This window comes from Cervus elaphus, chromosome 20 (genome assembly GCF_910594005.1).
Source record: "Cervus elaphus chromosome 20, mCerEla1.1, whole genome shotgun sequence".
In the NCBI taxonomy this organism is placed as follows: Eukaryota; Metazoa; Chordata; class Mammalia; order Artiodactyla; family Cervidae; genus Cervus; species Cervus elaphus.
This window is the reverse complement of record NC_057834.1, coordinates 80,144,825-80,158,065: the sequence shown is the minus strand read 5'-3', so window position 1 is coordinate 80,158,065 and position 13,241 is coordinate 80,144,825. Positions and strand designations below refer to the sequence as shown.

The following is a 13,241-nucleotide window of genomic DNA, read 5'->3' as shown; positions in this document are numbered from 1 at the left end:
AAGCTCAACAAGGTTTCAATTAACATGCTGAGAAGAGTGGAACCATACTTTGCATGTGGTTTAGTCGCTAAGTTGTGTCCAACTGTTGCAACCCCATGGACTGTAGCCTGCCAGGCTCCTCTGTCCATGGGATTCTCAAGGTAAGAATACATTGCATGGGGTTACCCAAACCTGAAGTCAGTAAATTAACATCAAAATCAACAAGCAGTGAATTTTCCTGACAGATAATGTGTTGATCGCTGGTCTCTTGGCAAATATGGCATTATCTGCATGAAGGTCATCTGATTCATGAGATCAGTACTGTTGGAAAACATCTTAAAGAAGCAAACAACTTCCTATGGGCCTTCAAACTGTCTTCTCCGTGAGGTGAGATGAAGAAAAGAGCCATGCATTTTGTAGAAGCTGGAGATGCTGGCAACAGGGAAGACCATATCAACAGGCTTAATAGAAGGATGAACTAAGGTATCTACCATGATTATTTTTGTAATCTCGTCAGTTAAGAAACATGGACTGCTTTCAAATTGAAAAAAAAAAAAAAAAAAAAAGAAAATGAGATAAGTTGCTAAATAAAAATGAATACAACTATTAGATTAGGGACCTAAATGAGATACTGATTATTAAATGTGGGATAAATGCAGATAAATATAGGATAAAAAAATTCAGTGATACATGGATTTAAAAAAAACATTTACATTAGAGAAAGAGTTGATACATTGTGTAATAACCAGTATCTTTACAGATTGAACTCCTTGTCTCAGCCATCCTGCAACTCCCCTTAATTATCAGAGCACAAGCTTCAGAAGGTAGGTAAATGGATATTAAGTGTTAAATACCTGTATTATGACATAGGTATATCTAAAAATTCACATAGCAACTTTGAATGGGAAACTCACTTTGAATTGACAACCTTCTGTGCCTGATTTAAGACCCAGTTTACTCAAGGAAGGCTGATACATGGAGACTCAAACAGATAAGAAAGGAAACTTGCTGCAGAACCCTGTGGAAAAGTGAGAAGAAATACCTTCATATGTTGTTACTTTCTTCCACTGATACATGATTCATTCATTCACTTAGGTCTAATACATAACTTGTGAACTAAGGAAATGCCAAAAAAAAAAAAAAATGTAAGAAAGGCAATGCCAAAGTATGTTCAAACTACCACACAATTGCACTCATCTCACATGTTAGCAAAGTAATGCTCAAAATTCTCCAAGTCAGGCTTCAACAGTACGTGAACTGTGAACTTCTAGATGTTCAAGCTGGATTTAGAAAAGGCAGAGGAACCAGAGATCAAATTGCTAACATCCACTGGATCATTGAAAAAGAGAGTTCCAGAAAAACACCTACTTCTGCTTTATTGACTGTGCCAAAGCCTTTGATTGTGTGGATCACAACAAACTGTAGAAAATTCTCAAAGAGATAAGAATACCAGACCACCTGATCTGCCTCCTGAGAAATCTGTATGCAGGTCAAGAAGCAACAGTTAGAACCAGACATGGAACAAGAGAATGGTTCCAAATTGGGAAAGGAGTATGTAAAGGCTGTATATTGTCATGCTGTTTATTTAACTTATATGCAGAGTACATCATGTGAAATGACAGGCTGGATGAAACACAAGCTGAATCAAGACTTCCGAAAAACATTAATGACCTCAGATAGACAGATGTCACTACCATTATGGGAGAAAGCAAAGAAGAACTAAAGAGCCTCTTGATGAAAGTAAAGGAAGAGAGTGAAAATGTTGGCTTAAAACTCAACATTCAGAAAATTAAGATCATAGCCTTTGGTCCCATCACTTCATGGCAAATAGATGGGGAAACAATGGGAACAATGACAGACTTTATTTTCTGGGGCTCCAAAATCACTGCAGATGGTAACTGCAGCCATGAAATTAAAATATGCTTGCTCCTTGGAAGAAAAGCTATAACCACCTAGACAGCATATTAAAAAGCAGAGACTTTGCCAGCAAAGGTCCATCTAGTCAAATATATTTTTTTCTGGTAGTCATGTATGGATGTGAGAGTTGGACTATAAAGAAAGCTGAGCACCAAAGAATTGAAGCTTTTGAACTGTGGTGGTGGAGAAGACTCTTGAGAGTCCCTTGGACAGCAAGGAGATCCAACCAGTTAATCCTAAAGGAAATCAGTCATGAATATTCATTGGAAGGACTGATGCTGAAGCTGAAACCCCACTACTTTGGCCAACTGATGTAAAGAACTGACTCATTTGAAAAGACTCTGATGCTGGGAAAGACTGAAGGCGGGAGGAGAAGGGGACAACAGAGGATGAGCTGGTTGGATGGCATCACTGACTCAATGGACATGAGTTTGAGCAAGTACCGGGAGTTGGTGATGGACAGGGAAGCCTGGTGTGCTGCAGTCCATGGGGTCACAAAGAGTCAGACATGACTGGATGACTGAACTGAACTGAAATGATGATAGCAGTGATAATTTTCATAGATTCTTTATTCTGTAAAAACTCTTCCTGGTGGTTGTTTGTGTTAGATAATAATACTAGTACAAAGGACACTAGTCCTTTGCCCCTCTGCTCTGAAGCATACAGAAGATTGTACTAATTTCTCTAGTTTAACCATAGAAACACTATAAAATTCCTGAAATCTGAAAAATCTAGAGAAAAAACAGTCCAAGAAAGAGGCAAATGAAGGATCACAGTTGAAAGTTTTCACCCTTCCATTCTTTTAGACTCGTATTCTCCTAATATGTCCTTCTCTCCACTTTTCTCAGAATACATTTCTCAGTTTTGTTTTCTCCCTTTTCTCTCCCCCTTCCTTTCCTTGCTTCAACAATTACTATTTACTTAACATTTTTTCTGTGTGTTGGGCTTCCCTCATAGCTCAGTTCGTAAAGAATCCGCCTGCAATGCAGGAGACCCTGGTTCGATTCCAACGCTGGGAAGATCCACTGGAGAAGGAATAGGCTACCCACTCTAGTATTCTTGGATTTCCCTTGTGGCTCAGGTGGTAAAAAATCCACCTGCAATGTGGGAGACCTGGGTTCGATCCCTGGGTGGGGAAGATCCCCTGGAGAAGGGAAAGGCTACTCACTCTTTCTGACCTTGAGAATTCCATGGACTGTATAGTCCATAGGGTCACAAAGAGTCATACATGACTGAGTGACTTTCACTTCACTTCAACACATTTTTATGTGCTAATCACATCACCATGCAATGTGATTTACAGCTACTTTATATCTATGATATAAAGTATGATAGATACTATGTTCTTCATTCTACATTTGAAGTAAGAAAGATATAGAGAAGTTACGAAATGTGCCTGAGATGGCATAGTAAGTAGCAGATCCTGAATGTAAATCCAGATGATCTGACTAAAGTTGTCATGTGTATATACACACACACACACACACACACACACATATATACGACAGTGAAAAACTTAACAGAATGTGAATAAAGAGTGATCTGAGAATTACAGAAAATTCTCATCTACATGTAGAGATTATATCCTATGAATTTCAGAAACTATATTTATGTACTAGAAATTACCTTATTAACATTATACATAGTATATATTTTATCCCTATAATGTTTATTGAGCACTTAAATGCCAAGCACAATTTCAAGTATTTTATATGTATTATCTTATTTAATCTACCCAAACCCTATAAGGTAGATATCATTATCCCTATTTTACAGATGCAAAAAATAAGACACAATGTGTTTGCCACCAGTGGAAAGTCACTCAGCTATGTAGAAAGTCAGAATTTAAGTCAGCAAGTCTAACTCCAGAGACCACCATTAAAGGTTGTCTCCCTAGTGGAGGTTTGAAGTGTAAATAACTTATAGTAGTACTCAAAGGAAAGCCCTCTAATCATGAGATTTGCTTCAGTCTATTTACAAATGCTTCTTCTATTCCCCATCCAACTTTAAAACATACAGGCCTATATCCAGACCTCCAGAAAAACCTTATATTTGGTTATGACAATAGGAAAGAGCGAAATAAACATAAAACGCTGATTTTATTCTGTAGGTTCTGGTTAATGGCAACCACCATCCCTTTCTTTAGTTTCCTAGCCAAATTAGGTTCAGTTCAGTTCAGTCGCTCAGTCGTGTCTGACTCTTTGCGACCCCATGAATCACAGCATGCCAGGCCTCCCTGTCCATCACCAACTCCCGGAGTTGACTCAAACTCATGCCCATCGAGTCGGTGATACCATCCAGCTATCTCATCCTCTGTCGTCCCCTTCTCCTCCCGCCCCCAATCCCTCCCAGCACCAGGGTCTTTTCCAATGAGCCAACTCTTTGCATGCAGTGGCCAAAGTATTGGAGTTTCAGCTTCAGCATCAGTCCTTCCAACGAACACCCAGGACTGATCTCCTTTAGGATGGACTGGTTGGATCTCCTTGCAGTCCAAAGGACTCTCAAGAGTCTTCTCCAACACCACAGTTCAAAAGCATCAATTCTTCGGCACTCAGCTTTCTTCACAGTCCAACTCTCACATCCATACATGACCACTGGAAAAACCATAGCCTTGACCAGACGGACCTTTGTTGGCAGAGTAATGTCTTTGCTTTTTAATATGCTATCTAGGTTGGTCATAACTTTCCTTCCAAGGAGTGTCTTTTAATTTCATGGCTGCAGTCACCATCTGCAGTGATTTTGGAGCCCCCCAAAATAAAGTCTGACACTGTTTCTACTATTTCCCCACCTATTTCCCATAAAGTGATGGGACCAGATGCCATGATCTTAGTTTTCTGAATGTTGAGCTTTAAGTCAACTTTTTCACTCTCCTCTTTCACTTTCATCAAGAGACTTTTTAGTTCCTCTTCACTTTCTGCCATAAGGGTGGTGTCATCTGCATATCTGAGGTTATTGATATTTCTCCCAGCAATCTTGATTCCGGCTTGTGCTTCTTCCAGCCCAGCATTTCTCATGATGTACTCTGCATATAAGTTAAATAAGCAGGGTGACAATATACAGCCTTGATGTACTCCTTTTCCTATTTGGAACCAGTCTGTTGTCAAATTAGGTTAGTCAACCTCAATTAAAAAACAATCTGTTTTAAGACATAAATGAAATCTGATTTTGAACAGATTTTCATAGAGGGTGTTGAGAGAACATGTAGAGATATAACACATTCCAGCTGCACAGAGAAATACACAGAAGGACTCTATTCGATGACCGAATCCTGCTCTCCTGGAGCAGCAGTAAATAAAGACAGTAAGTAAGCTTTCAGCAGTTGTATGTGGCATAAACATACTCTAAGCCAACCACACCCTAAAATCACTTGGACAACCACAGAGCTCAAAAGACTCAAAAGAAATACTGTAACTCAATGGCTCACTTTAATCTGTAGATTGTCTGGAGTAATTTAGACACAGGGTTATCTCTCTACTCCTGGAAAAATCAGGACTAGTAAACCTGTCCCAATCCCACTTCTCACTTGAAGAATTAAAGCTGACTCTCTGAGTCAGACTTCATTGAGAGTCCAAGCACTGCTAGCATGGGTCCTCCCTGTGTCTTCATTTATTCATTAGTAAAATACAATGGTAATATCTAGGTCACAGGATTATAATGTAGAGAAAATAGAACTATGTGGGAAAATATATTTAAAAGCAGGGGTAATTATAATAATTCTTAGTGTTGTGGAGTGTCAAATGAGTTAACATATGGAAATATTCAATACACAATTATACTACTTGAAGTTCCAGTTAACAGTAGTACAGTTTGGCAGCCAATAAAGACTCAGTAAATGACAGCTCTTAATACTGGAGCTTACACAGATGATATAATTACTTTCCTCAATGTTTCTGGCCAGTTAATAGATATTTACAAATTTTCCAGACGGGAATGTCTCCTAGCAATTAGTCATGCTCCTCTTAATGTCCACAGTGTTTCCAACAGTTAAAATGCAAAATGATTTTAGTTGTTCCTCGCAGTTATCACCAATTTTGTCTTTTTTCTTCTTGAATTATATAAAATAGAACTGATTCCAATAATACATGTTCTGATCTTTAAAACTGATTTTAGACTCTTCTCACAAGCATACCACCCTCAGAACTAGGACATGTATTCTACTGGAACTAGATAACAGAGCAGTTATGAGAAAACTGGTCAGTACTGACAAACGGTCGGTTTTCTCACTAACTTGTGATGTGTCAGGTTTTCTTCATTGGAATCCACACATTTCTGCCAAAGCAGGATTCTAGGAATTTTTTTCCTTCCCCAGGATCTAACCTCTCTTTCCCTCTTGCCCTTCTGTTGTTTTTTTTTTTTTCTACAAATGCTCAAATGCTTTTCAGCACTCATTTGATCTTGTACTTGAGATTGTTAAGTACTGAAGAAATTAAGATTGTACTTGCTACAAATACATATATTGCTTTTCTTGCCATGTCCAGTAGTTAGCAATCTTGAAAAACTGTGCCTCAGGGACTTAACAGAGCTTACTGTTCCTCTAACATGAATGAACAAAAGAAAAAAATTGGCTTTATTTCTTTATTTGTCTTTCCCTCAGGGATAATCCATCACTTTTCTTTCTGGAGCTCCCCTTAGGGCTTTCTGAGGCTCTTTGCTAAATCTCCAATAATGATTTGTCACCTTAGTTAGTATCTAATCTCCCACCCTTTTCACTGATTTATTCATACTGGCCTAGTACACATTGTATTGAAAACAAGAGATTTGACTTTATTTTTTCCTGTGACATAATGATATATTATTTTCTGGTGGGAGAAAGAAGAAATAACATGATTAAAAACTAAACAGTTCCCAAACTGTTTTGACTTTAACATATGTGCGTATATACAGAATGAACAAAAAATAGCATACTGCCATTCTAATTTGGATTTTTATCAAACTTATTTGCATTCCTTCACACAAGGGTAGGGAACTAACAGCTGTGAATAGACTTTGGAGAACAGGCAAGCCCCTGAAACATACAAGAAAATCAGAGAGTGTGTGTGTGTGTGCACCTGTGCATATGTATGGATAATCCGGGGACAGGGTTCACAGCATTTATAAGATTCTCACAAGAGTTTATGAATAACAAAAGTTTAAAACAGCTGTTCTGGAGCATATTAGGCAGATAGTTGAAAGTCAGTCTAAGATATAAAAAAATCAACAAAGTTTAGTAGATAATAAATTAGAAGTTTTTCCTGTACTAAAAAGAGTCAAAGAATTAAGAAAAATTGACAGGAAAAAGACATTAAGAAAATTGAAAGCATTAAGAAAAAAATAGGCATTAAAAAAAGCGTTTCCTTAAAAGCATTAAGAAAAACTTAAAGAGTTAAGTGTGGAAAAATAATCTCTCAATGGAGTTTCCCACTGTGTATTTTTTTCACTGGAGAGATGCAAGTCTGACAAAGGAAGAATACTTACTTGTTCCCCTTGGAGTCCTGGGAGTCCTGGATGCCCCTTGAGACCCTGCAACGGTAAAGGTGAAGACATGCTATGAATAGTAAACCCTTGTGAGTCCAATAACTAACCACAGTTGTCATTCAACCCAACTTCCGTTTTTCTCATTAATGCAAATTATTACTAATCTATTTCTTATTAAATGCAATCCTTTTAATTTAATAAAATTTAATTTTATTAAATAAGATATTCTTATTAATAATTCTTAATCAATTTTGAATGCTATTTGAATGATTTGTTGTTGGCAAGTAAAATGGTTACATAGTATTGAATAAAAAGACAGTATCATTTATAAAAGGCTGGTATCTTGCAATAGGTCTGCTCAATTCTGCTGCAGCTTTTTAAAAGTTGGTTTTAGTTCATTAATGCTGAAATGAAATGCTTTTAGATATATTCTGTTTGTAATTATTGAAAAACTGGACCATATTCATGCAGTTTCTCTAAAACATTGTCGAAACATTCTGTGAATGAGTGAATAAAAGAGACTGCTTAAGTCCATCCAAAGGAGGTTTATAAGGCTATCTAAGAAATCAATAACCAATGTTATATGTCAATTATATCTCAATTTAAAAAAAAAAGACATTAGTAACAAAAAAGATTTTCCAAATAAGAACCAAAGTCAAATCTTAATCTCTATTATCAACATTCAAAGATATAAAAGAGATAACAATCTTTATGCTCTAGAAAGATATTCTATGAGCAAAAGGAAGGACGCAAAAAAAAAAAAAAAAGACAGGAACAAAGAATCAGCATATTTATACAGCTCTAATTAACAATCAGCAGGGCAACCTGCTGTTTATTCGATTTTGCTGTATATAAAAGAACAAAAGAAAGTTCCTTTTTAAAAGAATCTCAGAATTCTGAGCAAATTTCAAAAACCTGAAATAAATCATAGTTTACAAATATCAGAAACTTCAAATTAATGTACAGCAAACTGAAGATACGTTTTTGGGGTTTCAGGATATAGAGTAACAGAGGGAAGAGAGTCATTCAGGATTAATCACTGAGGACTTATGAACATGAATTCATGAATTAGAGAAGGAAATTATACTCTGGTTAGACAATGGGAAAATTAGAAGAGGTGCCTATTTGAAAAATAGGGAAATGATTTAAGCAGTTTCTGAGATGATAAACTTAAAACATAAGAAAATGTTTAAGTAGAGAGACTCTTGGGAAACAGAGAGAAGATCAGAAAATGTAAGAAAGCAAGTTGGAGGCAAAAATTTTTGTGTTATCTGTAAATGTAAGCATATAAGTAACAAGGGAATAACAGAAGGAAAAAAGCAGAGTGCAGAGGAAATGGCCTGCCCTCTGGGAGCTCTGTTCTTTCCTGATTAGACTATTAAAAATCAGAGAAGTGGCCACAAGAAAGAACATGGGAAAAAAGAGGAGGGGAAAGAAGGAAGGCACAAAGAAACTTCCCTGAACTAATAATAAAACTAGCAAAAACAAGGAAGTGGCTAATTCTATAGCAATCCTATGAAGCAGGTATCTTCCCCATTTATGCCACGCCAAGTCGCTTCAGTTGTGTCTGACTCATTGAGACCTCATGGACTGTAAACTGCCAGACTCCTCTGTCCATGGGATTCTCCAGACAAGAATACTGGAGTGGATTGCCATTTCCTTCTCCAATTTTACAGATGAGAAAATTCTCTGAGAAATTAAATGATATGACCAAAGTCATGTAGGTAGTAAGTGGAATCATGTTGGTTTGACAGATTCATCATGAGCTTAGTAACCTGCCCTTCTACTTACTTTATATGTCTTTATATTTGTCTCAAACTCAAATGTAGGATAGTCTCATTCTCATCAAATGTTCAATTGTAGATAACCAAGGCAAATCAACAAAAGGAATTATTAAAGTTACACATTTACCAATGGCCTCTATTACACCCACAGTTTCACTCTGAGTTTATACTTTTTTTTTTAAAGATAGCTAAATACCAGCCTAATTACAAAACAGGGGACACTGTTCTCAACTGTCCAAATGTTAAGATTCTACAGATAAAAAAATATCCACAAACCTAGCTTTTTCACTTTTTTAATCCTGGGAAATAAGAAATGTCCTCAGCACTAAAATAGTGGCTGCAGCTCCCTCGGATGACGCAGCAGCTCTAGAAGGGTGTAGTTCCTAGGAGAGTGTCACGAAGATGACAAATGAGGAGCCAGGGTGAGAGGCATACAGATAGAGAAACTCTCTGCCATGGGCCTAGTTCCTTTTCTTTAACAACAAACAAACAAAAAACCTGTATTAAATCTTTACTTCCTTGTTTTTATTTCTGTGTACTGCTGAGTCTAATTATACGCTTCCCTTTCTTTGGCCACTATCTGTTTCTCTGACCAGAGATTCTTCCCTCCTCAGCCTTGGTGAAACAAAACACAGTGGTGCTACAACTTTGTTAGCTTACTTTCCCTGAAGCAGTTTATAACAGTGAACTAGACACATTGACCATGATATCCTCTAAATGTACAATTCCTTCCTAAGAGATTCTTCTTCATCAACAGCCTTTAATAAGAGGGCAACACCAAACAGTCATGATCTTTTCTTCATGAGCTCACTCCCACTCTACCTCAGCCACAGGAGATGGCACTCAATCTAAGGGAAGCCAGTATGAAGTCTGGCCAGTAGCCTATAAGGACACTTGGAGTAGAGGCTTTCTCATAAACAGGGTCAAGCTGGGCCAATTAAAATCTTTTTAAAAATAAGTTCAACAGGAAGGAAGGAGGGAATAGAAGGAAGGGAAGACTGATTTAGGTACTTAGCTAAAGCTAGAAAGACTGACAAAGAGGGAAGATAAGAGAAAGAGAAGAAAGCCAAAGTACAACTTAAAAAATTATTGTGAAAAGAAACTATATTGAGAAAGAAAGTTGTTGTCAGAGGGAAAACCAGGTAACACGAAAAGGCAGATGCAGAGAGAGGAGGGGAGCAGCAGTACTAACAGAAAAGTATAGTAAAAGAGCTGCAAACTAATGCTAAGATACTCAGAGCTGCTTTGAATCAGTACCTGTCTCCATGAGACCAAGTCATATTACAATACATATTTTTAGACTCCATGCATCTCCGCTTTCCCTCAATGCTGTAGAGAGGATTGAAATAATTCTCTCTTCCTTGAGATAGCCTGTCTCCATTCTTTGCAATCAAAAGAGCCTAAGTGAAACACAAAATGTGTTTGGTTTGGTTTGGTTTACTACTAATAATGAAAAGACCAAGCACACTGAACTCTAGATCCAGTTTTGCCAGTAGCTAGTCATATCATGAGTTTCCAAGTCTTCATCTGTAAAACGATGGCACTGAATTTAACTACTGCTAGATTTCCTTTAACCTGCTAGGATTCTGCAATTACTAGAATCTGTTTAGAAATTCACTTTTTTCTTTTCACCCTGCATTCAATGAAAAACAAAGGCATTTATAAGAGGCAATTCAGGCTTTGAAGCATAGGAAGAATTTAAGTAACACTGATGTATGTATCAGAGAAAAACCAGATTCGGGTTCCCATGGGCGTATGACCTGAAACAAATATGGCGACTCTGGGATGAGTGGAAGGGAAAGAGGGTGGATCAGGTAGGAGGCTACTATGACAGTCTAGGTGAGACATGATTATAACTTAGATTTGAGGGTGGAGTTAGAGATGGTATATGAGCTCCTCAAAGAGTTTAAACCTAAGTTCTTAAACGATTTTAATATGATATGCTCAGTGTCTAGAACATAGTAAGTGCTTGTCAATTAATTGATGGAAAGATCTGAATGAATAAATGAATTGATGTAAAGACAAAGAGGAATTTAAGTTATTTGGCGGAAAATAGATTCTAAGTATTATTTAATATGATATTTCAACTCTCTTAATATTGAAATAAAAGTTCTAAATGGGAGAAAATATCTTTTTGCTATTTTTCAATGTAATATTATTCTACTGTAATATTCTGGAGTTAGCACCATTATTGTATAAAAGTCTCCCTATTCCCTAATATGTGACTATAGGCCTCATTTGTTTTCTAAATGCTAATCTGCAACATTTTTTTTAAAAATGAAGCAAATAATGTTCCTGGGAAAAAATACCAACATTCAAGTTTTGACATAGCCCCAATCTAAGAACCTGACTGCTTATATTTTAAAATTTGTTTATATCATAGTCTTTTGAAAATACTATTTGAGTCACTGTTCTTCCTATACCCACATAGGAAGAACAAAAAAGGTCCAGTAACTAACAACATATGATTTTTCTCTGATGAATATACTGAAAATGCATTTCTTAAGTACCAATAGAAAAATTTACAAATTGTTTTAGAACAGACTAAAAACTCAGTGTTAAGAGTTATAGAGTTTTCTTAATTTTTGTTGTGATGGAAAGTTGCCTTGCTAAAAACTCCAATAATAAGTGGAGCTTAGAATCTAATTTTAATAGAGAGATTTTAATTTTAATACTTCTTTTAACACTAATTTGAATAGGTTATCAACATATGACCACACAGGACAAAAAAGAAAGATACAACTGAATCAAAATTAGAAATATTAAGGGATGGAAAGGAAACAAACTTCAAGTATATACCTGAACTTCCCCAAGTAACTAAATTTTGGATAAATAAATAAAATATTTATCCATAAGGAAAAGAGTGGAAACATTTACATGCAGAACCATCCTTGCTTTGCATGGTACTAGAGATCTATAAAACTGAGAATATAGTCTGAAACCATGCAAGAAATATTAATAATGGGGAAAAGTCTGTGATCTTTAAAAATTTTTGTCAAATGTTAAAAAGTCTGTCAGTTACACTTGTACAGGGAGATGAAAAAAATGTTAAGCTAAGATTAATTTAGTACAGTGTAATTTAAAATGTTAGAAACCACGAAAATTAAAGTTCCATTTCTTAGCAAAAATTTATGAAGAGTAGTTTGAATAGTGTGCTTTTCTTGTATAAAGAACCATACTGAGCAAACATATATCCCTATGGTTTGGCAAACTGTCACACTCCTTTCTAAGTACAGGTCAACTTCCAACATTTCATCCTTTGCACTTTCAGTGTCATGAAATAGGTCCAAGAGTTCTTCTAAGTTTTTTTTTTTTTTTTTTGCTGTTGTAACCTCCTCTGGGACATCTCTATCCTATACATCACGATCCTTTCCTCTTATGTCAAAAGTTCACCTTTACTAAGTTCTCTCTGCATATCTAGAGTTCACTCAAATGGCAGCAATGTTCCAGGATCAGCTATTTCTTCTATAATTCCATCTGTATTCAATTCCAATTTCAATTTCTGTTTCACTATTTCTTTATTTCACTGTACTTTCATCTTGTTTACCAGGTTTTCTTTTTTTTTTTTTTTGATTATCCATCTATGTAAAATGTCACATGAGTTCATCACAGAGAGAAGGAAGCAACACAGCAACACACTCTGCCATCTGTGTAGTAACTAACAGATGTGCTCGGTATAACCACCAACAGATTCTGAATGAAGAGATGTGACTGGTCACTGATCTTGATGCACATCTACTATTTATGCAGAGACTTGTAAGCTGAAGAACCAGTAGCAAAGTTTATACTTTATGCAGCTAATCACAGTCAATATATTGTGGTAAGTGAAATTTGAACCATGTTGTTGGGAGACTGGTGTTAATTAAACCATGGTAAGTGAAAGCTGTGTATACTGGAACCACACAAAGTGAGGAATGCTTGTATATATGTATTGAGAAAGAGTCTCAATGATATTATCTCCATGTTGTCAACTTTATATATGAATTTTTAAAAGTTTTTTCCCCCACTAAATAGGAAGGACTTATATTCACTAAAATAAAGATTTTTCCTACGTATGAGAAACTACCCCCTATGGTATAAGACAACTTCTGCATTATCAGCTCTGTT

At 36.3% G+C, this 13,241-nt stretch overlaps 1 protein-coding gene across 8 annotated transcripts in view; it reads right to left on the bottom strand.

The window, feature by feature from the left end:
- Positions 1–13,241, bottom strand: part of COL24A1 (collagen type XXIV alpha 1 chain) — a 382,349-nt gene that overhangs the window by 286,993 nt on the left and 82,115 nt on the right. For all 8 annotated transcript variants that reach the window (XM_043877542.1, XM_043877547.1, XM_043877541.1 and 5 more), the window contains one exon: positions 7,351–7,395. In XM_043877542.1, the coding sequence (XP_043733477.1) occupies positions 7,351–7,395 (45 nt within the window). The remainder of the gene's footprint in view (positions 1–7,350; positions 7,396–13,241) is intronic.